General features: G+C 46.4%; 1 protein-coding gene across 1 annotated transcript in view; it reads left to right on the plus strand.

The window, feature by feature from the left end:
• Window positions 1-2345: 2345 nt before the first annotated feature.
• LOC146859387 (indian hedgehog protein-like) overlaps window positions 2346-27907 on the plus strand; it is a 132415-nt gene continuing 106853 nt past the window's right edge. The window contains exon 1 of the mRNA XM_085650065.1: window positions 2346-2487. Coding sequence (XP_085506191.1) covers window positions 2460-2487 — 28 coding nt within the window. The 5' untranslated portion in view covers window positions 2346-2459. The remainder of the gene's footprint in view (window positions 2488-27907) is intronic.

Genomic DNA, 27907 nt, shown 5'->3' on the forward strand with positions numbered 1-27907 from the left:
AATGTTTAAAACATGTGGTCAGTCCATACCTAGTCCGTTATTGAACATTTATAAAGTCCTTCCAATGCCAAACGCTATCCATTCAGCCAAGCTCCGAAAAGCAAATCACTGTATAAATAAGCGCGTTAACTGCATCATAAGCCGCGTGTCAGGAAGTCCACGAAAGCTTCGCGACTATGAGAGCCACACACAATCGAGCTGGTTAGGCTGGAAGGAGAAAAGGAAAAGAAAACAGTGGAGAAAAAAAGGAGTGAAAGAAAGAGAGGTAAAACACGAAAGGGGGTTAAGAAACGAAAGTCTAAGAATGAAACGAAAATGGAAAAAGGCACGGGGTTTGAGACACAGTCATTATGAAGTGCAGGGAGAAGTGGGAGAAAGCCACAGACATGACAGAGGGAGGGGGACAGGAACAAACCGAGCCCAGCAGGACCAGAGGGAGTGGCGACAGGAACAAAGGCAGGTAGATAGAGCCCGTGGGATGGGAGATGGGAATGAAGCGAGACAGGAAGTAGAGAGACAGTGAGGAATGAGTAAAAAGGTGTAAGGGGAGGGGTGAGGGAGAAAGGAAGCGAAAGCTGAGAACTTAGGCGCCAGTAGGCAGAAGCGCTTCCCCAAACGGATTGCATGGCGGCACGATGCACGTGATTGTACGCGTGCTCGCCATGCAATCAGTGTAAGGGGAGGGGTGAGGGAGAAAGGAAGCGAAAGCTGAGAACGTAGGCGCCAGTAGGCTGAAGCGCTTCCCCAAACGGATTGCATGGCGGCACGATGCACGTGATTGTGCGCGTGCTCGCCATGCAATCAGTGTAAGGGGAGGGGTGAGGGAGAAAGGAAGCGAAAGCTGAGAACGTAGGCGCCAGTAGGCTGAAGCGCTTCCCCAAACGGATTGCATGGCGGCACGATGCACGTGATTGTGCGCGTGCTCGCCATGCAATCAGTGTAAGGGGAGGGGTGAGGGAGAAAGGAAGCGAAAGCTGAGAACGTAGGCGCCAGTAGGCTGAAGCGCTTCCCCAAATGGATTGCATGGCGGCACGATGCACGTGATTGTACGCGTGCTCGCCATGCAATCAGTGTAAGGGGAGGGGTGAGGGAGAAAGGAAGCGAAAGCTGAGAACGTAGGCGCCAGTAGGCTGAAGCGCTTCCCCAAACGGATTGCATGGCGGCACGATGCACGTGATTGTGCGCGTGCTCGCCATGCAATCAGTGTAAGGGGAGGGGTGAAGGAGAAAGGAAGCGAAAGCTGAGAACGTAGGCGCCAGTAGGCTGAAGCGCTTCCCCAAACGGATTGCATGGCGGCACGATGCACGTGATTGTGCGCGTGCTCGCCATGCAATCAGTGTAAGGGGAGGGGTGAGGGAGAAAGGAAGCGAAAGCTGAGAACGTAGGCGCCAGTAGGCAGAAGCGCTTCCCCAAACGGATTGCATGGCGGCACGATGCACGTGATTGGCGGCACGATGCACGTGATTGTGCTCGTGCTCGCCATGCAATCACTTTTGGGAGCACTTTGAAATGCACCTGTTACTAGAGCCTCGCATAGCGATTGCGTAAACGCAATAGCTAGGCGAGACCTAAAAAGGAAAGCTCCTGCCAGCGAACTGATGTCCGCCCCCTCATTGACACAGCAGGGTCAGTGCAGAGAGCCGCTCGCGCTGCTGGTCACAGCACAAATTCTATTTGCCTTTCAGTTTCAGTCTGACTGGTGAGATGATATTTTCGCAGTTACAAGAGAATGTTGGCAGCAGCCCAGAGATCTCTCTCGCCCTTTCACTTTCAAGGTTAGGACCCCTGGAATTCCCCTCAGGGTCCAGCGGAAGGGTGACTGAAGGTGCTTAGAAGGCCTCCTCTGTGTGCTCGGAGTCTGAGCGTCTCTGGGTGCATTTCACTAATAGTAATATGCATTTATTTCTGGGTGGCAGGCCGGGCACTGAAGGCTCACGGGAAGCCTGGGGGCCTTGCTGTTGATTGGCGCTTTTGCACTTTCACACCACGGCACTGGCAGTGGCGAACAGAGTGCGCTGACATGAGGCTGTCAGGGAGGCCCTTCTCCAGCGCCGCCCGCATCAGCAGATGTGTGGGTGCCTGGAAGCAGTAGCAGCCGGGCTGAAGCACTCGACGGCGTGAGAGGAGGGCAGGGGTCAGCACACATCAGCAGAAGATGTGTGTGTGCCTGGAAGCTGCAGCTGCCGGGATGAGGCACCCGACGGGGTGGGGGCGGGGGAGGAGCAGGGGTCGGGCCTTTATTCCAATAGATTGTGCCTCAGGAGTAAACTATGTGCCAAGTTGGTGAGTGAGCCAGGGGGCGTGGGGCAGACTGGTCGAGGCACGCGCTGCAGCACACGCCCACCGCTTGAGAGCAGTTAAAAGGCGGCCGGTGGTACGGGGGGCTACAAAGCCCCTGGCGAGTGAGCTGAGAACCAACTAGCCCCAGCGCAGCGAGACGACCTGTCCCAGCAGACACCATGGCTGAGCAAGCTGACCCCGAACCAAGTGAGTGAGGCTTGGGTGGGATTAGGGTGACCAAGTGGCATGGGTGCAAATTCAGGACGGTGAGTGTAGAAATTCAGGACGAGGGGTCGAAATTCAGGACAAAAATTTAGGCCAGAAGATCAAAAGTCAGGACAAAAATTGGCAACAAAAGGTACGTTTTATAGACACATCAGATGAGGTCGCGCAATAGTATACAAGTAAATAGGCAACCAACATAAGTACAAGTCAAAATAGGTTTATATTAGGTTGAGACACGGTGCACTCCACGTTTTTCGGTATGCGCGCAGCTTTGAGCAACGGTGCAGGTCTTGTGATATTTCATATGATTTAAGAATGTTGCAGCTCTAGGTAATGGCAAAGCTGACACTTTTTAGGCAACGGCGGTCATAAAAAATAAAACAATTCATAAAAGTATCCTCCTTAATATATTGCAATGAAACTTTTACAAACATCTTCTTACAACTGACCTGGCACCATGTCCCCAAGGAATCCACCGGCAGTAGTCCTGTTAATCGAGACCCTTAGTTTTCCCCTTTCACCCTAAATGCGGAGGTACGCGCGCTGCCAGACCTCCTCCATCTTGCAGCTATGGTGGCCTGTGGGATCTGCTGAGACTTTCAGTGACAGGACAACTTGGGAAACATTAATGCAGGAAGCGAGGGTTGGCAGTAGCTTTACATGCAATGGTGAAATGGCCGCAAACTATAGAATGGATGTGCAGCTCATGGGGCAGAGACCTATATTGGTCCATCAGGTACAGAAACGGCACTCGATGGTGAAACGTTTTCTGCATTACTCTTTAAATGCAGAACTAAGTATGTAAAGGAAGCAGCCCCTCTGTAGACCGAAAGCATCTCAGATGTTTCAAAAGTGTGTGTCCCAATCTGTGGAGATATTGGTTTTGCTTGCCTGAGTATAAAACATCTGTGAGACAGCATGCCTTCTTACAGTCTCGTTCACAACATATCACTGCATCGCCTCATTTAAAGCAGGACATCCAGGCCGAGAAACTCAAGAAGCAAGTCAGAGAGATGAAAGAAGGGGGGCCTGGGCAGTGAGTGAGCCAACATGGCAAACATCTGGAGATGAGCTCCCGCATCTGCAGTTACAGGTGAAAGAAGAAATATTTCACTTCAGGCTGCGTAACATGACCTCTAGCAATGACACCGATTCCGCATTCAAGCAGCCTTTACATGCGCAGATTAACGACTTGCCCGTATATCCATTCCTCTGAAGCAGTCCGGCCCCCTGGCTCTGAATCCCCTCACAGGAGACCCCCTCCCTTCTGCTGAGCCATCTCAACTTCTGAATACTTGTTCTTTACCACCAAGGCTAACATTACAGACAATTGACATTATGGTAAATTCACGGACAGTCCGTGAAAATTATGGTCGGTTGGTCACCCTAGGTAGGATATGGGGGGCGGTGGCCCTGTCCCTGTGGCCCCAGAGTGCCTGGAGCCCCGCTTCGCCCTCAGCGTGAGTGTCGGGCTGTGAGTTTGCTCAACTCGGAGACAAGATTTGCTCTGAATGTCTCTGAGCTGGCCCCAGTCAGAGTGGACCCCCGCCCCCCGCACGGAGAGCTCACACTCTCGCGTTTCATACTTCACAAGTACTTGTCGCTGCCCTCTCCCCATCACAAGCCGTGCACTGCACCGTCTTGCCAAGGTAACATCCCCTCAGCAAGCTGCTCCCGCCTGAGGAGGGCTGGCATGGGATGCGGAGTGACCCTGTCCTGCTCTGGGTCAGCGAGTTGCACTGGACTCAGCGCTGCTCTCATGCAGTGAGTTAATATTAGGTGTCCCGTTTTATGGTATTTTAAAAAAAGATTTCCCTCTTGGGTTGTTCTCTGGCTGCATTTACCTGGCTGTGGGTCTTGGGCTGCTCTCTGGCTGCTTTGACTCTTGAGAGCTGTTCTCTGGCTCTGAGTCTTGGGCTGTTCCCTGGCTCTGAGTCTGGGCTGTTTCCTGGCTGTGAGTCTTGAGCTGGTCTCTGGCTGTGAGTCTTAGGATGCTCTCTGGCTGTGAGTATTGGATTGTTCTCTGGATGTGACTCTTCAGCTGTTCTCTGGCTGTGAGTCTTGGGCTGTTCCCTGGCTGGGAGTCTTGGGCTGATCCCTGGCTGTGAGTCTTAGGCTGGTCTCTGGCTGTGAGTCTTAGGATGTTCTCTGGCTCTGAGTCCTGGGCTTTTCTCTGGCTGAGCGTCCTGGGCTGTTCTCTGGCTGTGAGTATTGGACTGTTCTCTGGATGTGACTCTTCAGCTGTTCTCTGGCTGTGAGTCTCGGGCTGTTCCCTGGCTGTGAGTCTTTGAATGTTCTCTGACCGTGAGCCTTAGGCTGTTCCCTGACTGTGAGTCTTGGCCAGTTCTCTGGCTGTGGGTCATGGGCTATTTCCTGGCTGTTAGTCTTGGGCTGTTCTCGGAGTCTTGAACTGTTCCTTGGCTCTGAGTCTTGGGCTGTTCTGTGGCCCTGAGTCTTGGGCTGTTCTCTGGCTGTGAGTCTTGGGCTGTTCTCTGGCTGTGAGCCTTGGGCTGTTCTCTGGCTGTGAGCCTTGTGCCTTTCCCTGGCTGTGGGTCTTGGGCTGCTCTCTAGCTACTTTGACTCTTGAGAGCTGTTCTCTGGCTGTGAGTCTTGGGCTGTTCTATGACTGTGAGTCTTTAGGTCTTCTCTGACTGTGAGCCCTGGGCAGTTCGCTGGCTGTGAGTATTGGGTTCTACTTTGGTTGTGAGTCTAAATGTGTTCCCTGGCAGTGAGTCTTAAGCTGTTCCCAGCCAGTGAGCCTTGAGCTGTTCACTGGCTGTAAGTCTTGGGTTGTTCTCTGGCTGCATTTACCTGGCCGTGAGTCTTGGGTTGGTCTCTGGCTGTGACTCTTAGGATGTTCTCTGGCTGTGAGTCCTGGGCTTTTCTCTGGATGAGCGTCCTGGGCTGTTCTCTGGCTGTGAATATTGGCTTGTTCTCCGGCTGTGAGTCTCGGGCTGTTCCCTGGCTGTGAGTCTTTGAATGTTCTCTGACCGTGAGTCTTGGGCTGTTCCCTAACTGTGAGTCTTGGGCAGTTGTCTGGCTGTGGGTCATGGGCTATTTCCTGGCTGTAAGTCTTGGGCGGTTCTCGGAGTCTTGAACTGCTCCTTGGCTCTGAGTCTTGGGCTGTTCTCTGAGTCTTGGGCTGTTCTCTGGCTGTGAGCCTTGGGCTGTTCTCTGGTTGTGAGCCTTGGGTCTTTCCCTGGCTGTGGGCCTTGGGCTGCTCCCTGGCTGCTTTGACTCTTGAGAGCTGTTATCTGGACGTGAGTCTTGGGCTGTTCTCTGGCTGTGAGCCTTGAGCTGTTCTCTGGCTGTGAGCCTTGGGCCTTTCCCTGGCTGTGGGTCTTGGGCTGCTCTCTAGCTGCTTTGACTCTTGAGAGCTGTTCTATGACTGTGAGTCTTTAGGTCTTCTCTGACTGTGAGCCCTGGGCAGTTCGCTGGCTGTGAGTATTGGGTTCTACTTTGGTTGTGAGTCTGAATGTGTTCCCTGGCAGTGAGTCTTAAGCTGTTCCTAGCCAGTGAGCTTTGAGCTGTTCACTGGCTGTAAGTCTTGAGTTGTTCTCTGGCTGCATGTACCTGGCTGTGGGTCTTGGGCTGCTCTCTGGCTGCTTTGACTCTTGAGAGCTGTTCTCTGGCTGTGAGTCTTGGGCTGTTCTCTGGCTGTGAGTCTTGGGCTGTTCTCTGGCTGTGAGCCTTGGGCTGTTCTCTGGTTGTGAGTTTTATGGTATTTTATGGTATTTTAAAAAAAGATTTCCGTCTGTATTTATTTTTTGGGCCATCTTATTTATATATTTATTCTTATTTATTTTGTTTTGAGAAATAAATGGAGTCATAAAATGATGTGTTTCTCCGTTTATTTAACTGATCAATACACATTCATACTTTGCTACCTGTCGTGTTTTAGCAAATTTAGCCAAACCTTACACCCACAGGAAAATATCATTATTATAATACGAATATTAGCTAGCACATGCCTGTATTTATGGAAATCTGAACCTGTTTTTAGGTCTTGCCTAGCGATGCAGCGCCATGCGCTCTCGTCTAGGCGAGATCTATTGTTGTCAACTTGCTTTCGAAGGGGGACAGGACATGTGCACGCGCACAAAGGGCTGCAGTTGTGCACTCGTACGGTGGCGTTAGCACAACTCCAAGGACATGAGATGTGCACGCGTACAGGTCGCGGCGTTTAAGCAGGATGCATGCATGGCGCGCTTTCTCTCCCGTCCTTTCTGTTGCCGTCATGTGTTGCTGTCCAGTTCTCGCCCTCCTCCCGATATCCACGTTCCTTCCGTGCGCGACTACACCCCCTGAGGCAGACACATGCTGCACACAGGGTACATTCACGCTACCCCCTTGCACCCGGCACATAATGCACTGCCCTTACAACAGCACCTGTGCATACTCACCTCCTCCAGCGCCCCTTAGCACTGTATGCCCAGTAGGTGCTTTACAGCACTGCGCACTCTATCGCACTATGCTCCAGTGGCACTACCCGTACTGCACCCCCACTGTCACGAGACCATGGACGGACTCACCTAGGGTGTCAGCCAGCAGGCAGTGCAGAGGTAGCACGCCCAGCACCAAGCAGGAGCCCCGGTCGGCTTCCTGGCTACCTGGGAGCAGAAGCATGTTCCTCAAGCGTCGGTGCCTTCTTCCTCTCCCAGTGCTAACTTGCAGCCGTCCCTCTGCTCCTGCTCCTATCAGTGTCCACCCTTGCCCGCTTCTGCCTCCTTCCAAGTGAGAGTGACGGGCGGCCGGGGTGGCAGCGGGCAGGCCAGTCCCGCCTCGCACCCGGGTGCTGCGGGAGTTCCTCTCTGGGCTCCCCGTTTGCTGTCATCCAGGAGTAGCGCAGACTTACAGCACTTTCTGTGGCTCCTCCTATTGCACTGTGGGCAGGAAACAGTAACACGGAGGTCGGCTCTTTTCATAGCGCACGCTCCTCGCAGGGATTTCGCGGTTTTGTCGCGCATGCACCACTAGCGGGCTTGTGTGTGCACCACTAGCGGGATGCTGCTTTCTGATGGCGCCCACTCCTCACAGGCATCTCGCGGGCCAGGAGATATGCACGCGTACGGTGTCTAGTGCCAATAGACAAGCGTGCAAGCCACAGCAGCAGAGATAGCTCACGGGCACACATACCTGCGGCAGGACCATGGCCACGCTGGGACATCCGGTGGTGAGTTTGTTTCAATTTTCTTAATTGATTTTTTTTGCGGAGTGTGTGCGCAGTGCACATCCCCACCGGCTACCATGGCTTGAAGTCTTGTGTTCAATAGTAACAGCTGCCACCACCACACAAATCCCGGGACGCTGTCTTTGAGCAATGGCGGCCGCACAGAGGCGCAGGACGCATGTACTCATTGAACCCAGATGCAGCAGATCTTCATCTGTGCGCAGGCTGGTAAGGTCTCTTTATTTCAAAGTACACTCATGGCATGAGTGACTGTACTCTGGGCTTACTCCAGGCTCTTGGAACATGCAATAGGATTGGGAGAGGCTGCACAAATCGCATCTAACGTGTCACGTCTCTGCTGCATGAAGAAATTAGTGTAACATCCCACATGTCTGTGTTATGAGTGAGAATCCTAAAACCGACAGACTGTACCGACCCACACACAACCCCTGTGCGTTGTTTTTGTGCACCTAATAAGTCCTAAAAATAATGGGAAAAGTAACTCTCAAAACGCAGCTAACTAAAGGGACTTTAACAATACACTTCATTCAGCCACGTGTGCCCCTCCGTCTGCCCCCACCTCCCCCTCAAGAAGCATAGTCCCCACGGAAAAAATGTCTCCAAGGCATCAAACCCAAAACCTTGCACCACTTGCTGCCTTGGCATCCTACAAACCCTGATCCTGCAGCCACCTCCCACCCCACCCCCTCCCTCCTAATCACAGGACCACTACCAAGCAGTAAATGATGTACCAGGGAAAGGAGGGACCCCCTGTTATGTTGCAAACCTGATAGGGCTCCTTTTGCTTTGCTCCCTAAGGCCACTGTCAGTGGGGACCACTGTTACCTTGGTGCAGAAGCACAGCGGCCCCATATTACTCGCCATTTGCTCATCTTTTGCTCCACACAGACACATACCTAAAAGGGAGGGGGGGTAACTCTGTTGCTTGCAGCTTTGACTCTCACAGCAGTGCTAAGCTTCCTCCCCCACGGCAGCTGCCGCCTCTCGGGTTCCAATGCCTCGTTGTTCACACACTCTCCACAGCCATCATAGCACAAAGACTGTACAGCCCCCTGGTACATGACACCCACTCCCATGCATGTTGCCCTTTATGCCTAGTACTTTCACAATAAAAGCACTACATCTACCTCACTTGTTCAACATCGCTACCCCAAGGGCCATCACTCCTCGATATTCACTTCTAATATCTAGTAACCTCAGCACCTCGAACTCCCCCCCACCACCCTATTCTGCCATCTCACCTGAACTTTTTGTTGCAAGTGTTGTTGGGCATCATGGACAGAGTTTAAGTTGAATTGTACACTCCATCAGTCAGCTACCTAAGTGTCATCTGTGGTCCATGGTGGTGGTGTCTCATCAAAATAGGAAGAGTTCATCTCTGCACACCACACTTGGAAATTGAGAAGCCATCAAAATTTCCTACTTAGAGCCATTAAAACAAGTATCTGCAATACAATAGGTCTCGCATTTATGATAATTGAAGCTATTGGCACTATAAATGAAAATACCTTTTATATATGTGTTTAAGTGCATGTTTACGCACTGCTTACAGGTTTTCAAAACACATAAATAAAAGGCATTGTCATTTACCGTGCCAATAGCTCAAACTCTTGCAAATGCGAGACCTATTGCATTGCAAATGCTTACTTAACTTCCAGTGCTGTCTGTCTGCTCAGCTGTTGTCCTGGAAATCGTGAAGGACAGTATGGAGAGTCACCCACAAGAAGCACAATTTTACGTATTTTTCTGCTTTTAAAAATAAGTACCAGCAGGAAACACATTGTTTTCTGTCTACATCTATCTATAAAAATCAGTAAAAACTGAAACATGGAAGCCTTAGTTATATTCTAGCTATGAGAGGCAGCAACCAAGCACATTTTGTTCTGTAAGTGTGCCATTGCTATTTCATGTGGCGGCTTTTGCATATGAGTATCTTAGACTTCTTCAGGATGTCCAGTGCTGGCTTCAGAATAGTGAGTCCAGTGCTGGGTGTCTCAGTAAGGATCTGCAACCGACCCTCAGTGAGACCTGAGAGAACTGGCAGCAATATTTGGGCTGTTCCCTTATTCTGCCTCTTCCGCTATTCCCTGGCTTTCAATATTGGGTTGTTCGCTGGCTACGAGTCTTGCACAGTTCTCTGGATGTGACTCTTGGGCTGTTCCCTGACTGTGAGTCTTGGGCTGTTCTCGGGATGTTAGTCTTAAGCTGGTCCCTTGCCCTGCATCTTGGGTTCTTCTCTGGCTGTGAGTCTTGGGCTGTTCCCTGGCTGTGAGTCTTGAGCTGTTCCCTGGCTGTGAGTCTTGGGTTGGTCTCTGGCTGTGAGTCTTAGGATGTTCTCTGGCTGTGAGTCCTGGGCTGTTTTCTGGCTGAGCGTCCTGGGATGTTATCTGGCTGTGAGTATTGGACTGTTCTCTGGGTGTGACTCTTCAGCAGTTCTCTGGCTGTGAGTCTTGGGCTGTTCTCTGGCTGTGAGTCTCAGGCTGTTCCCTGGCTGTGAGTCTTTGAATGTTCTCTGACCGTGTGCCTTGGGCTGTTCCCTGACTGTGAGTCTTGGGCTGTTCTCTGGCTGTGGGTCTTGGGCTATTTCCTAGCTGTAAGTCTTGGGCTGTTCTCGGAGTCTTGAACTGTTCCTTGGCTCTGAGTCTTGGGTTGTTCTCTGGCTGTGAGTATTGGGTTCTACTCTGGTTGTGAGTCTGAATGTGTTCCCTGGCAGTGAGTCTTGGGCTGTTCCCTGACTGTGAGTCTTGGGTTGTTCTCTGGCTGCATTTATCTGGCTGTGGGTATTGGGCTGCTCTCTGGCTGAGAGTCTTGGGGCTGTACTCTGCCTATGAGGCTGAAGCTGTTCCCTGCCAGTGAGTCATAAGCTGTTCCCTGGCAGCGAGTCTGAAGCTGTTCCCTGAATGTGAGTGTTGGGTTGTTCTCTGGCTGCATGTATCTGGCTGTGGGTCTTGGGCTTCTCTCTAGCTGCTTTGACTTTTGAGAGCTGTTCTCTGGATGTGAGTCTTGGGCTGTTCTATTGCTGTGAGTCTTTAGGTCTCCTCTGACAGTGAGCCTTGGGCTGTTCTCTGGCTGTGAGTATTGGGTTCTACTTTGGTTGTGAGTCTGAATGTGTTCCCTGGCAGTGAGTCTTAAGCTGTTCCCAGCCAATGAGCCTGAGCTGTTCAATGGCTGTAAGTCTTTTGCTGTTCCCTGCTGTGAGTCTTGGGCTGTTACCTAGCTGTGAAACTTGGGCTGTTTCCTGACTGTGAGTCTTGGGTTTAGTGCTTAATTTGAGCTGGTGCTTCCGGTGCTCGGCAGCTGCACTTAATTGCTGGCACTGGCCCTTAATTGCCAGAACCTGCACTTATGACAGCTGCCGCATGTTGGTGGTGCTGTTTGTGTAATTCAGAGATGAACAGAAAAAAGATTGTTTGTTAACTCAATATACATTAAAAACAAGTAATACCTGCCACCCAAGCCATTGTTAAAGCTTTGGCGGCCTCGAAGAGTCTGAATTGTCGCACTTTTAGCAGTGTGATGAGTAGCAGTTGTGTAAGTACAGTGGCAATGTGTGGTGCAAACTGCGGTGGCCTCCAGATGAGGGACCCGGCAATTATTTGTTTTATATATTTAGCACTGCTTGGGTTGTTCTGTGGGTATGAGTCTTGGGCTGCTGTCTGACTGTGAGTCTTGGGTGGTTTCTGTCTGTGAATCTTACGCTGTTCCCTGTCTGTGAGATTTGGGCTGCTCTCTGGCTGTGAGTTTTGGGGTGGTTTCTGTCTGCGAGTCTTGGGCTGTTCCCGGCCTGTGAGTTTTATGCTGTCTGGCTGTGAGTCTTGGGGTGGTTTCTGCCTGTGAGTCTTGGGCTGTTCCCTGCTTGTGAGTTTAGGGCAATTTCCTGGCTGTGAGTCTTATGCTGTTCTGTGGCTGTGAGTCTTGCGCTGTTCCCTGGCTGTGAATAAATCTTGGCCTGTTCCCTGCTGTGAGCCTTGTTATGTTCTCTGGCTGTGAGCGAGTCTTGGGTTGTTCTCTGGCTGTGGATCTTGGGCTGCGCTCTGGCTGCCTTGACTCATAAGCTGTTCCCTGGCAGTGAGTTTTGTGCTGTTCGCTGGCTGTGAGTGAATTTTGGGCTGTTCCCTGGCAGTGAGTTTTGTGCTGTTCGCTGGCTGTGAGTGAATCTGGGTCTGTTCCCTGCTGTGAGTCTTTTGCTGTTCTCTTGCTGTGAGTGAGTCTTGGGTTGTTCTCTGGCTGTGGGTCTTGGGCTACGCTCTGGCTGCCTTGACTCATAAGCTGTTCCCTGGCAGTGAGTTTTGTGCTGTTCGCTGGCTGTGAGTGAATCTTGGGCTGTTTGCTGCTGTGAGTCTTGTGCTGTTCTCTGGCTGCGAGTCTTGGGCTGTTCCCTTGCTGTGAGTAAATCGTCGGCTGTTCCATGCTGTGAGGCATGTGCTGTTCTTTGGCTGTGAGTGAGTCTTGGGTTGTTCTCTGGCTGTGGGTCTTAGGCTCCTCTCTGGCTGCCTTGACTCATAACCTCTTCCCTAGCAGTGAGTTTTGTGGTGTTCTCTGGCTGTGACTGAACCTTAGGCTGTTCTCTCCTGTGAGTCTTGTGCTGTTCTCCGGCTGTGAGTGAGTCTTGTACTGTTGGGGCAGCTGATACGGCTGACAGCGCTCGATGGCTTTCAGGAGGAAGCGCTGCTGTTTCTCGGCGTCTGACTTTCGCCTGGAAGACCGGCAATGAACGATCCTGTGCAGTAAACGTTGAGGATTGATCCCTGATGGTTGGTGGATACTGGATGGAGCAGCTGAGCCGACTCGGCTGGATGGGGCTTCTCTCTAATGACGGAGACTCACCTTGCCTCTTTTCTTTCTTCCACACCATGTAGCAATAAGTGAGCGATATTGAAGGGCCCCTGGGAGCAGTTTTCCATAAGTACAGCAGGAGGTGAATATTATAATTAAAATGTGTTTGAACTGCTTTACCAGCACTGAGGGGAGCTCTTGCTGACTGTAGACCCTGTGAGACCTTTTGGGCATTTTTAGGGGGAGAGAGGATTGTTGGGGCTGCGGAAGCGGCCCACGTAGTTATGGGTGCGGCTTGTGGCCATTAAATCCACTTTCAGAGACTGACTGTCAGGTGAAAACGGATAATGAAACGGGACTCCACAAGTAAGCTCCGCTTTGGTAAAGCCTCCACAAGAACAACTCGCAAGCAGCATAAGGATCAAGAGAGTATGACAGCTGCCGCACCATTCCCTCCATCAGGTGTATGACTGCCTATATGGATCAGTGAGTGGGTGAGTCAGTGGCTGTATGGGGTACTGTTGCATATGTAAAAAGTTGTATGAGTGATTTAGTGTCTGTATGGCTGTGACGGTGATTGAATGCATGTGTCAGTATGAGTGAGTAACTGAGTATGTGAAAGGCAGTATACATGAGTGATGTGGTATATTAGTGACTGTATGTGTGAATGGGTGACTGTGAGAGTGGCTATATAGATGAGTGCATGTTTCTGTCAGTGACTGTATAGCTGAGTGAGTATGTGTTCCTATTTCTATGAGTAAATAATGGTTGGGTGTGTAACAGTTTGGGTGAGTAAGTGGCTGTATGATTGACTGTATGGGTGAGTGTCTAAGTGTGTGAGTAGTTTTTATGGGTGACTCACTCAGTGTGTCAGCGTATGTATGAGTGGATATGTCAATGGCTGTATTAGTGAGTGAGTGGGTCTATGAGTGGCAGTATGGGTGAGCAAGTGGATGTGTGTATAGATCAATGAATCAGTGAGTGGGTGTGTATGTACTGATTTGGCTTTGTGAATGGGTTTGTGAATGGTTATGTGGAGGAGCCAGTGGGTGTATAAAAGATTCTACAGTGGTGTGAGTGGCTGCATCTTTGGAAACTTGGTGAGACTTACAACAGTGACATGGGAAGGGTGGTTGTTTTATATTTGGCTAGGCCCAATGTTCTGAGCATTCGGTGAATAGTGAAGCTGCCAGAGTAAAGTGAGGTTTAAGACATGTTGGCAGAAGGAATAGGGATTAGGCTACTTTGTATGAACCTCTGGAAAGGTACACTTGAAGTAGGCCGTATAAATGTAGGTGTCTGCTTGCAATGGGAAGTGCACTCTGTCAAGTTTAAAGGTCTGCGTGCTCTTGTGACTCAGGTATGTGTCTACATGTACTTGTATTCTGACATGTGCTGTGCATCTGCAGATCCTAGCTTGCAGCCTATTTTTATATTTACAAAAATGCCATTTACTGCATATATATATATATATATGTGTATATATATATATATATATATATACAAACATTATTTAAACAAATTATATGAAAATATTAAAATATATTTAAAAAATCTTTTTTGTATATGTATATATGTATATTCACAAAAAAAAAAGGTTTCAGGGACGTTATAGTCAGCAATTAGCATTTAAAGAACCTTAGAAATTCACTGAAAAACACACAGGTTTCAGGGACATTATATTTAGAAATCAGCATTTAAAAAATCTCATATATTTACTGAAAAAACCCAAAGGTTACAGGAACGTTAAAGTTAGGCTGACATTTCACTCGTACAAAACTAGAGAAATTTAGCCGTCATAGTTAACTGGGCTAAATATAACTCGCACTCCCGCAATGCACTGCTGATGGCGTCACATATTACATCACTCATGACATGGTCAGTGACATCACTGATGACATCACTCATGGCATTTCAAATGACATCACTGATGACATCACTGATGACATCAGCCGCATAATCTCTTTTTTAAGTTAACAAAGAGTAAGTTTATTGAGGAAAAGCAAAATAGTAATACAAAAAATATTATAACAGTAATAGATTACATACAATAAAGCAATCTAAAATTGAAAAAGAAAGAAAATAAATGCGTAAGTCAGTTTAGCATAACATACAAAGGAGAATAGGAACAATATACAACTAGTCAGTAAACAAAAGAGAGCTGCATTTTATGTCGAAATCGTGGTATAAAATGAAATATGACCTTATAATGTAATATTAATACGAGGGAAGTCATAGAGGCTTAGACACTTCTTGCTGTGAAGGGTTCAAAGACAAAGAGCATTGGGCGCTAACATCAACAAACAAGGTAACAGGTAACCTTAAATCTGAATGTTTCAACGCCATATGCATAGGATATACAAAAGTTGTGTCCAGTCTATGGTTGTAACATACAGCATACCACCATGCTTGATAAGACAATTTGGTACAATCTTTCAAATTTTCGGTTATCTGTTGAAAGGCAACTGCTATCAACAAGTCTATTATCTTCACGTTAGATTCACAACCCGCCCAAATAGGGGATAAACTTCCTAAGACATGAGAAGCAGAAAAAGGGCAATTGGAATCAAAGATCGAGTTAATTTGAGACCATATACTATTCCAAAAACTATGAACAGATGCGCATGTAAAAAGTAGGTGATATAGACCTGCATGTGGCCGGGAGCAAGTCCAGCAAACGTCTGAGAGGTCAACATGTCTTGTATTTAGAGTAAATGGGGAAAGTAGGAGTCTGTTATATATATAAAAAAAGAGTGTCTGTATAGTGTTTGCTGCCCTAGAGGACTTCCTGATTTTAATCCAAATCTTGTTCCATAATTCTATGGACCAACAGACTTCTAAATCTTTTTCCCAAGAGAGCTCAACTTTGGTCTTTTCTCTAGGGGTGTGTGAACTATGTAAATAGTTATATATGACAGCGGCACTAGGATTAATAATCAGAAGAGTATGTAGTTTATTAGCAGGAGGAATCACAGGGTCAGTGGGAGGACATAAGGTTGTGTAGTGGGTACGGGCATTCTGAATTGCTTGTGTTAAGAGGGTATATTTAGATTGGAAAGATGTAGGCAGGGTAAAAGAACTACTAGCTTGCAAGAACGACATAATCTCATTCTGTATATATAGTTGATATACCCAAATTAAACCTCGTTGCCGCCAGGATTTTATGCCATATGGTGGAATTGAGAAAAGAGTTCCAATCCATGGGGCCTGAAGATGAGACAGGTGGTAAGATTTTGAAGTATGTTTAATTATAGTAGTGGATAGAGTTTGCGGCTTACGTGTGAAGGATAAGTATTCTTGAAATGAGAAAGGGGAGATGAAAGACTGTTCAAGTCTAGTCCAAAGAGAACAATCCACAAGAGACTCAGAGAGCCATCTCGATGCTTGGCGAAGTAAAAAAGACTTATGATAAGTAGGAAAGTCAGGGAAATTAACACCACCCCCCCCCCCCGAATTTGGACGTATCAACTTTGATATGGACATACGTGATTTTTTATTATTCCATAAAAAAGAGGACAAAATAGAATTAAATTTCCCTAAAAGACTTTAAGGGAACAGAGAGTGGAATGTTGGAAATTGTATGAAGAATTATAGGGGATAACATCATCTTTATGGTATCCAAACGACCCCACCAAGATAAATATAAAGGATGCCACTTCGTGGTTAGAGAGGACAATCTTTCATCCAACGTGATATTGTTCCTGAAATAGAGGGAGTAAACTGTAAGCCTAAATACTTGGGGGCAGATTTATGACGACTGGCGCATCCCTGCATATCAGCAGGGATGCGGCAGTTATTATGCGCCACAGCTGCGCCACCATGGATGCGCCGCATTTATAATGCGGCGCACCATGGGGCAAAAACGGCACAGATGCGTGACGCATCTGTGCCGAAAAGTGGCGCATTGCTGGAGTTGCGTCGCAAGCGCGACGCAGCTCCAGCAATGATCTGGGGGGCCCTATCTATACAATGCTGCGTCAATCCTTACGCCTGCTTCAAGCAGGCGCAGGGTTTTGACGCAGCATGGGCCTAAAAGTGACTGAGTGAAATCTTGTAGATTTCACTCAGCCACTTTTAGGAGGCGTTCCTGCGCCGGAACGCCCCCACCTGCCCTGGAACGCCTACATGTGGCGCAGGGCTTTACAACGTGACGCATCTGGGAGATGCGTCACGTTTGTAAATACCCCGCACCATGGCGCAGGATTTGCGCCGCTGCTGCGTCACAAAAGTGACGCAACGGCGGCGTAAATGAGGCGCAAGTGCAACATAAATCTGCCCCTTGATGTGTTTGGGACTCCATGCGAAACTTGAGATGATGAAGTCAGCTTTGAAAGTATATTTTGTTTGGGGTAAAATTTCACATTTGTCTTTATTCAATTTATAACCAGAAATAGTTGCAAAAGAATCAACCTTTTGTAGAAAAGAGGGGAGAGAGGTTTGAGGTTGTGAGAGAAATAATGGGACATCGTCAGCATAGGCTGCCATTTTGATTTGAGTTTCCTTGAAATCAAAACAATGGATGTCCTCATTTTGACGAATTCTTAACAAAAAAGGTTCTAAAGCTAGGTTAAAAAGAAACGGAGATAATGGACAACCTTGTCGGACACCCCTACCTAAATTGAAATAAGAAGATATACCACCATTTACACACACTGCCGCTCGTGGATTAGAGTACAGAATGGATATTAAAGAAATAATTTTTGGACCAAAACCAAACCATTTAAGTGTGCGAAAGTGGTAGGGCCATTCCACTCTATCAAATGCTTTTTCTGTGTCCAACGCTATTGCTGCTAAGGAGTGTTGGACGTGTGAAGCTTTGGATAATATGTAAAAAAACAAACGAGTGTTATCTGTGATAAGGCATCCCTTGACAAAACCAGATTGTTCCTTTCCTAATAAATCAGGCAAATGGGACTCCAAACGTAAAGCTAGAGCTTTTGAAAACATTTTGTAGTCAATATTGACTAGAGAGATAGGTCGATCATTTTTACAATATTTTGGATCTTTACCATCCCTGGGAATAAGACAAATGAGGGCATCCGAAAAAGAGCCAAAAGATTTACCTGATTGTAAAAAAGTGTTTATGAGAGTATGTAGTTTGGGAAGTAGTAAATGTGCGAAATGAGTGAAAAATTCAACAGTAAATCCGTCTGGACCAGGAGCTTTGTCTTTCTTGAGTGTTTGTAAAGCAGTAAGAAGCTCCTGTTGGGTTAGGTCAATTTCTAAGAGTGTAAGGTCTAGTCGTGTATCAGAAGGTTTCTGAATTTTGGATAGAAATTGAGAGATATAATGGTCTGAGGAAGGGACTTCTGACATATACAATGTTTTGTAAAAGTGGGAAAATTAATTTAAAATAACATTATCTTTAAATTTCAGTGTATGGTGTTCATCCAAAATAAACTCTATATTGAGTTTGTTATGCTTAACCTTCAAATAGTTAGCTAATACTTTACCAACTTTATTTTAGCCACCATAACATTTTGCGCTAGATTTTAATAAATAAGTAGAAGCGTTCTCAGTCGTTTCCTTATTAAACTGAAATTTTGCATCTAGAAGTTCCGACAAACAAGCTTTGGACTTGGTAGAGTAATAAGAATGCTCCAATCTCTTTATCCTGGCCAACAGGGAATTGGTGAATTCCTGTGCCTTTTTCCGTTTTTTAGAGACGTACCTCATAACAAAATCCCTAGCTATTGCTTTAAAAGCATCCAAAACCACATGAAAAGGCAAAGTATCAGATTGATTTAGGAGAAAATATTCATGGAAAAAAGAAACAAAGGAGGACGTAAATGTTGAATCTAAAAGGAGAGCATTATTAAAACACCACTTACGAGTTGAATTGGGTTTCTGTAGGATGTCCAATTGCATGGTAATGGGAGCATGTTCGGAAATTAGAATAGATCCAATATCTGCCGACATCAAGGATTGAGATATGTTATGTGATATAAAAAAATAATCTAGTCGTGATTGGGTGTGATGTGCCGGAGAATAGTAAGTATATTCTCTTAATGTGGGATTACAGAGTCTCCAAGCATATATAAGCTTGTGTTGCTTAATAGTTTGTGTGAAAAGTTTATGAGATTTGTGAGGGACAAAGGAGATTACTGAATTACTATCTAAAAACGGGTCGAAGATGTGATTGCTATCACCTGTGTGAATAAAGTTATCATCAAAACAATGTGTAATTTGTTGAACCAATTATGTCCAAAAAGAGGAGTCCCCAGCGGTGGGTGCGTAAATATTAAATAAAGAGATTGGAGCATTCCCCATCACTAATTTAGTGAACAACCATCTACCATCTTTATCAGCACATTGCAATAACAATTTAACAGGAAGTGATTTATGACAAAGAGTGAGAACGCCGTTCTGTTTGCCATCACCTGGAGAAAAAAAGACCTCCCCCACCCAACCTCTTTTTAATTTTAGCCACTCCTCAGCCGTCAAATGAGATTCCTGTAAACATGCTATATCTGCCCCCAATTTAGCCAAATGTGTCAGAACTCTCTGTCTTTTAATGGGTGAATGTAAACCTCTGACATTCCACGAGACAAGTTTTAATGACATAGGATAAAGATACAGATAAATAATAGACACCAATCAAACCAGATAATTGGACAACATAGAGTGTACCAAATAACAAACCGACTATATATAAATTGAAACAAGTGAACTGAGAGGGAGAAAAAAGAAAAGTAAGGATCTAAGTGAATAAGCAACATTTGAGACTTATAAGTAATCCTAGACATATGGAAGGTGGGGGGAGGTGAGGCCAAACGGAACAATGATGTGTCGAGACCCCATGCGGGAAGGCGGGAAGGAGAGCAGAACCGATGGGTATTGAAACACAGGGGAAGTGTAACACGGAGACATAACCTGTAGGGAAGGAAAAAGGAGATTAATACTAGAGTCAAAAATACTAATGAGAACAAACAGTGTTATCAACTATTTGTAAACCAATAAAGTTATTAACGACTTAAAGCATGTAACAAAGATGATTGCATGTCAAATTCTATGACCTCTATCTGCTGTGTGATGGAGAATTATCCATAGAATCAAAATGATGACAATTAAGGAAACTTTTCAGTTTCACAGGGTCCTCATATGTGGTAGTCTTGTTGATGGTCACCTTAAACAAGCAAGGGTGAAATAGGCCATAACGTGCACCTATTGAACGGAGCTGTGGTCTCATTGCTAAGAATTCTTTCCATCTATCCGCAGTTGGTTTGGAGTAATCTTGAGAGAAGAATAAGTAGTTGCCTGACCAAGTAATCTGGTTGATTGCCCTAGCGGCTGATAAAATCTTGATCAAGTCAGTGTATTCCCAAAAATATAGGATCACTCCTCTCGGTTTTCTTCCTACGAGAAAAGACGTTGAAGTAGCCGGACCCAATCGATGAGCCCTCTGAATATTGAGAAGAGTATCATCTGGTGATTTTAGGATTTTTGGAATGAAGGATTAGAAGAAAGTAATCGGATCTGTCCCCTCCACTCCTTCGGGTAATCCCTCAATGCAGAGATTATTCCTTCTATTCCTATTTTCCAAATTTTCAACTTGCTTGTGTAACGCCAATACTTGAGAGTGTAAGGATTCCATTTTGGTGGTAGAGGCATTCAGAGAATCAATATTCTGTTCCATTGTGGTGACTCTGTCTTCCAAGCTAGACCATCTATCAATGAGGAGTTGTAGCTTAGAGTTAGTTTCCTCAACAAAGGAACGCAAAGCCCTAATCTCTTCTAGCAATAAGTCCATCGAGACTGAGGAAGGTTGCTTAGGGGGAGAAGGCGGGTCCTTCTTCAAACGTTTGCTCGGTGCTTTATTAAAACCAGAGGATATAGTGTTAACAGATGTTGAGGCGCCCTTGGGCGAAGCATTTGTTGAGTCATCCATGGAGAGACAACTAAAACGGGAGTTGGAACAAATTAAGAACTTGCGTGTCGAGGATTTTGATTGATAGGAATATTTAGTTAAATTGCCCATGCAACTATGCAAAAATTGTATTTAGAAGTTTAGTGTCACCAGTATAACTAAAAAGTGCGTATATGACTTGTTTTTTCTCAATACTCAAAACTATTCCGTCAACACTAAATATATGAAAATATGATTAAAGAAATGCAACGCTTCAAATGTGTCGAAAGAATGTTGATTTTTTTTTATTTTTTAAATTCACAACATGACATGCATTTTTCAATTGGGGTAGTTTCTTACAAGTCTTAAAGCATCACAATAATAACAGAGAAGTGAGTCATGAAATTCCAAACTCTGTTGAGGCAAGTGAGGAGAGCTGGTATAAGTTATATAAAGCAAGCTTTGTCATTCAGAAAGAAGCAAGTAAAAATATGATAAACATATTGCTTTTTTTTTATAAGTCAAAATGACAAGGAAAGTTTCATTTTCAAGAATATGAAGCGGAACACTGCTTATTTAAAGAAAAATAATGCCAGCAATGCAATACAGCCTCAGGTAATAAAAAGGCTGATGGGCGCGTGTCCTTTCAACCGGTGCTTAGAAATACTTTCCCTCAGACGAGAAAACAAAATGGCGGCCGTTTAATTAGCGAAGCGGCTCCGCAAAGCGATAGAAGAAAAATGCAGCTTACAAGTCACCGCAATCAGAATGGAACGTTTCCTGCGATGCCTCAAGGTTTCCGACATTCACTCCTTCATTCTAGCGTCCGTGTACGCGCTGGTTATTTTGCCAGGTCCGCCGCCGGCACCGCTGTCCCAGGAGTGTCAGGGATGAGCCACCATCTTCATAATCTCTGATGCCACTACTCATTCTCCAATATACCCTTTCATACCCCCACTCCAAATTTCAGACTACCATTCTTGTAACCATTGACACACCAATACCAGTATGTACATACCTGCTCACTAATTCATATGTTTACATACACATCAACTCACTCACCCATACAGGCACTCATATAGCCAGCCACTCAACAATACAGCCGCTGATATATCCACTTGTACACCCATACAGCCACTCATACAACGTCAGTCACCCATAGAGCTACTCACACACATACTCACTCACCCAAATACTCAATCACACAGCTTCTTACTCACCCACACAGAAACACACACACACTCACTACTCATACTTACTCTCTTATACAGTCACTGACACAAGCACACAGTAACCCATACAGCCACTCTCTCAATCACTCACTCACACATACGGTCAATTATATTCTTCAACACTCACATATGCTGCCTTTCACATATGCAGTTACTCACCCATATACCACTGAGACATCCATTCACTCACCAACACAGCCATATTCATACTCACTTGCCCATATAGTCCCACACAGATGCACTCATGAACCCATACACCCAGGGATTCACCCACTCATACATCCATGCAGTGAGTCATACACCCCCTTACCCACCCACACAGACACTCAGGCACCCATACAGGTACTCAGACAACTAATCAAAAACCCATATAGACACTCATGTACTTACTCACCAATAAGGGTGGGCGTAGTTCGCGAAGTAGCACTTCGCGAAGCTACGCAAAGTGAAGTTCGCACTACGCGAGCTACGCGTAGCACTTCGCGAACTGCGTAGTAACATGTTCGCACTGTGCAAGATGTTGTTTTCAATGATTGCACAGTGCGGACAAGCAACCGCACTGTGCAATCATTGAAAATGGCATCTTGCACAGTGCGAGCTGTAGTTTTCTGCTGCTCGAGTAGATTTTTACTCGAGCGGCAGCTTTCTCAACGCGAACTGGTAGTTTCTCATCGCGAGCGGTCGCGAGCATACGCGACCCCTCGCAATGAGAAACCTGACCTCCTCGCGTTGGGAATCTCGCCGGGAGGTTTATTTTCCATGCTCGCGATCGCCAACTTGATGTTGCTGATTGCGAACAAGGAAAAAGTCTCACCGGGATGTCATTTTGCTTGCTCGCGGTCGCCAACTTGACGTTGAGGACCGCGAGCAAGCAAAAAATGACCGCAGCACTACGCAACACTACGCTACACGTGTTCGCACTGTGCTACGTGCAGTTCGCGTAGTGCGAAGTAGCGCGAACTTCACAAACTATGCGAGCGTAGCGTAGTGCTTCGCCCAGGCTTACTCACCAACCCATGCAACCACTTATACACCAACTGATAGACTGATACACACATTCACACAGATTAGTTACTCACCCATACATTCACTAAGACATGTCTGATCACTCACTATACAGTCAGTCACTCACCCACTAAATCATCCATACAGACACTCATACACCCACTAATTCTTCAAATACACCTTGGCATATATATATAGTACTCTTAAACTTTAGAAACACTCAGTCACTGGATGATGTCATCAGTGATGTGATTTGAGGTGTCATGAGTGATGTCATCATTGATGTCACTGACCATGTCATGAGTGATGTAATATGTGACATCATCAGCAGTGCATTGCGGGGACGCAAGTTATAGTTAGCTCAGCCAACTGTAATGGTTGAATTTCACTGGTTTTGTACGAGTGAAATGCCTAACTATAACGTTCCTGTAACCTGTTTTTTTTTCAGTGAATATATATATATATATATATATATATATATATATATATATATATATATATATATATTTATTCATTTTTTTTCACTGACAAAACTAAAGGTTACATGGACATTATAGTTAGGTTCAGATTTCACTCGTATAAAACCATACAAATTCAGCAGTTATATTTTCCTGTGCTAACTATAACTTAGACCCCATCAATGCACTGCTCATGACCTCACATATTACATCACTCATGACAAGGTCAGTGGCATCACTCATGACATCATCCAGTAATTGTGAGAGTTTTCTAAAAGTTTCTGAGTGTTAAAGATATATAGCAAGATACTACAAATGTTAAATCAGAAAACATTATGTGCTATTGAGTGATACTATTTGTAACATATTATGTGACTGACTGTGTATATCCATGTGTGAGCAGGTGTCTGAGTGGCTCTATGGGTGTGTTAGTAGTTTTATGGGTGGGTGAGTGAGTGGCTGTATTGGTGTGTGAATGGGTGTGTGAGGGACTGTATGGTTTAGTTAGTGACTGTGTGTGTGGCTATGTGGGTGAGTAAGTGGGTTTGTCAGTGGTGTATGGATGAGTGAGTGACTATATGGGTGAATGAGCAAAGTGAGAGTGGCTGTATGGGCGAGTGTGTGCTTGTGTTTGTAACTATGTAGGTGAGTGAGTACATGTGTTAGTATATGTCTGAGTAAGTGAGTGGGGGAATGAGTAAGTGAGTGGGTGTATGAGTAACTGTATGGGTGAGTGAGTGGCTGAGTGATTGGCTGTCTGATTAAGTGAGTAGGTGAATGAGTAGCTTTATGAGTGACTGACTCAGTGTGTGAGTGGCTGTAAGGGTGAGTAAGTGGGTGAATGAGTGGTTGTATGGGTGAGTTAGGGGTTGTGTGAGTGGGTATATGGGTGAGTGGATGTGTGAGTGGCTCTATGCATCAGTGAGTGGATGTGTTAGTGCTTATGTTTGTCTGTGAATGGGTATGTCAGTGGTTGTATGGGAGTGGGAGTGGGTATATGAAACTTTCTATGTGGGTGTGAGTGGACTTGTGAGTAGTTCTGTGGATGATGTCATCAGTGATGTCATTTAAGATGTTATCAGTGATGGCACTGATCATTTTATGAGTACTGTAATATGTGAGGTCATAAGCAGCGCATTCCTGGGACATGAGTTATAGTTAGCTCAGGTAACTATAACTGCTGAATTTCTATGGTTTTGCATGAGTGAAATCTGAGCCTTACTATAATGTACCTCTAACCCATGTTTTTTCAGTGAATTTCTATGTTTTTTATTCTATCACCTAACTATAACATCCCTGTAACCTTAGTTTGTTTTTAAAGAATTTCCTTGTTTTAAAAAAATATACATTTCCTAACTATAACCTGTGAACTTTGAGAGTGAGTGTGTTAGTGGCTGTATAGGTCAGTGACTGGATGTTTGAGTGGCTGTTTGGGTCTGTGAGTGAGTGTGTTTGGTTGTATAGGTCTGTGAGTGGCTGTATAGGTCTGTGACTGGGTGGAGGAGACAATGAGTGGATGTGTGAGTGGTTGTTTGGGTCTTAGAGTGGGTGTGTGTGTACCTGTGTGGGTCTGTGAGTGGGTGCACAAGTACCTGTGTGGGTCTGTGAGTGGTTCTGATGGCTTGTGAGTGGGTGCCTATGTGGGTCTGTGAGTCAGTGCAGGAGTGCCTGTGTAGGTCTGAGAATGGTGCTATGGGTCTGTGAGTAGGTGTGTGAGTGGCTGTGTGGGGCTGTGAGTGGGTGTGTGAGTGCCTGTGTGTGTCTATGAGTGGGTGTGTGAGTGCTGCAATGGGTCTGTTAGCGAGTGTGTGAGAGTCTGTGTGGGTCTGTGAGTAGGTGTGTGAGTGGTTGTGTGGGTGTTTGAGAGTGTGTGTGAGTGTCTGTGTGAGAGGGTGTGTGTAGGAAAGTATGATCTACTTTCATGCTCATCCCTACTTTTTGCTGATGTTGTTCTGTTTTTCTGACTAGTCTGACAGGGATCCTGCTAATCAGGACCCAAGTCACTGTGCCGTCTCCCTTAATTTGACTATGAAAAGGACGTTGGTGCCTTCCCAATTGGCTACTGGTATACCCTTCTATGTCCCTAGTATATGGTACTAAGGTACCCATGGCATAGGTACCCCAGGGGTCTCACATGGGCAGCAGCAAGTATAATGCCACCCATGGGAGACCACCCAAACTGTGACTACAGGCCTGCCATTGCAGCCTGTGTGAGCTGGTGCTAGCACAATTCACAACAGATATAAGTTCCCTTATGAGCAGGACAACCCCTACAAACACCAGAGTCAATTCACCAGGCTTTGTAAGTGCGGTCAGCCATTTAATAGATATAGTGGACATCAAGTCAATTTTGAGATGTCTAACTATATATTAGCTGCACCGAAACCAGTCATGTTTGATATCAAACAGGTTGGAATCCTACCCCAACACAGATTCCAGTATTAGATGCAGGATTCCATGTACTGGGGGTCTCCCCTAGGGAGCCCCCATTTATTGCTGGTACCATAATTCCAGGGTCTAACAACAAGCTAGTGCTGCTGTTGACCACAGACACAATTCTGCCCTCCTGCTGCTGAGCTGAGCTTGAGCAGGGGTAGTTAGAATAATAGGTTTCCTGTCACAGGGATGTGTGAACACCTCCCAAGCAGGACTTAGTGTATTGGGCTTGGATGGGGGTGCTTGCAAGTGCCACCAGACTGCTTTGAAGGGCATATTTGCTGCCCTCCTTGCATACTCCAGTTGAAACCAGTTCAGGGAGCAGTTGGCTCCCGCTCTGGTGGAAAACTGAACAAAGGACATGGGAGTATCCTCTCCTCTGTCCTGCCCCTCCTCTGGGAGTGATCCCTGAATCGCCACGGCCCTTTCACTACTGTACTTAAGGGCTTACCTGTGGGTTGCTCTTCAGATTCGTCGTGGGAAAAGATTCAGATCTGAAACCACTTCCACTTCAACCGTCTGGGCACCTTGAACTTCGTTGGACTTCGTCTGGAACCGAGACTGCATCAAGGAAGACTCCTGCTGCTACTGGTCTTGTCATCCTGCCAGTCTTCTGCGTCGCCTGTGTCTGTGCTTCATCAAGGTTCTCCTCCAGGCCTGTGGGCATCAAAGTCTTGTTGACTCTGTCCTCCAGAGATCTTCAGGCTACAAGAAGCTCTAGCCTCCATCATCTCTTGCTACCAAGATCTTCATCCTCACCACATCCTCTCCACGGTGGGCTTGCATTCTTGGTGAGGTGCTCGAGGTCCTCTTGTGACTCCTGTGCCTTCAGCCTGTGGGTCCTCTTGAGGGTCTTCTTTGGATTCAGTGGGCTCCCCTGCTTGCTCAAGACGTGCTCTGACTCTCCTACACTTGGTGAGTCCCTTAGACCTTGCAGGTCCAGACACTGCACTTTCTTTGTTTTCTACATCTGTTGCTGCTTCCAAGGCTTGTTGGTGCTCCTGCCGGAGAGCAGCCCCCTTTCGACTTCCAATGTGGGACAGCTCGTGAACGGCTCCTGGTCTTCCACGTCGTCACCTGGTACTCACAGCTGCAGCGACCATTTCACCGTCAATTCTGCATCTTCCGTCATCGGTGGTAGTTGGTCTTCCATGCCTCCAGGTCACTCCCGAGTGGCATAGACTCTGTCCCCTCTGCTTGCAGGTACTTCTCTTCAAGAATCCATCCTTGGATTCCACCTGACTCTTTCACCGTCTTCGCCAGAGGCATCTTTACTGAAAATCTCCATTGTGGTCTACGGCGGTTTCTGACATCACTTTGCAGCTATGCACCCGGTTTCCCTGGTGTAGGTATCCTGGCTCCTGGGTTATACACGGGTGGGGTGACTCTCCAACCTTCCACCTTCCACAGAGTTTCTTCGGGAGCCACTTGGAAGGGTCCTCCTTCTTCAAAACTGCAACCGCGACTTCCCTATTGACTAGCATTGAGTACGTGGCCGTGTTTACACTCTGCACACAGCCTCGGTGCGGTTGCTAGGTACTTACCTCGGGTGGTTCCTTGGGTCCCCAGCTCTTCTGAGTCTTCTGGTCCAAGTCCCGACTTCGGTTGCAGTTTGCATTCCACTTCTTTAGTATATGGTTTGGTCTCCCCCTGGAGACCACTGTGTATTTGTGCTTACTTACCTGTTTCCTTTTGAAATATTGTGTGTATGGTGTTGATATCTATGGGCAGGAGATATACCAATATGTTAGTGAGTGTGTATAATTAATATAACTACTCTTATAACTACTTTATGTAGTTCTTTTTTGTTTAACCTATACTATATGATTAGTTCTGGTACAACAAGCTGCTAAACACTCCTTCTGGACTAAGCCTGAAGGCTGCTCTCCACAGCTACCACTTAGAGAGCTTTCTATGGTTATCTAAGATCACTATAATCAACATAAGGGCTGTCTGGATTAGTGCACCATATACTAAGCCAGCCTCCTGCAGTGTGTGTTGTTTTGTGGGTCTGTGAGTGGCACAATGGGTGTGTGTATGAGTGGCTGAATGGATGTGTGAGTGATTGTATAGGTCTGTGAGTGGGTGTGTGGGTGGTGGTGTGGGATTCTGAATTGTAATTACATAGTGAGCAAAAGAAGAAGGACTAGAACAAACCCAGATTAAATAACTGTGGATGAGTATACATCCCTTTTTTTGTTTTTTTCCCCCAAAGTCTCAAAATACTAGCATACTGTGCACTGCACTGGTCCTTTGGGTTAAAACAATTGCTCTCAAGCGACCATGGGCATGTTTGAAACCTCCAGCTGACCCAGCAGTATTCATGCTGGGGCAAAGGCGTTGGAAGGGTGCCATGCGCCCTATTGCAAGCATGGAAATAGTCCCCCAACACCTTGTTTGGTGGGAAAAAATATAAATATAATTTGAGAGCAGTGAGTCTTCAGATGCTTGAGGCCCG

Source organism: Triturus cristatus, chromosome 3_2, assembly GCF_964204655.1.
Source record: "Triturus cristatus chromosome 3_2, aTriCri1.1, whole genome shotgun sequence".
In the NCBI taxonomy this organism is placed as follows: domain Eukaryota; kingdom Metazoa; phylum Chordata; class Amphibia; order Caudata; family Salamandridae; genus Triturus; species Triturus cristatus.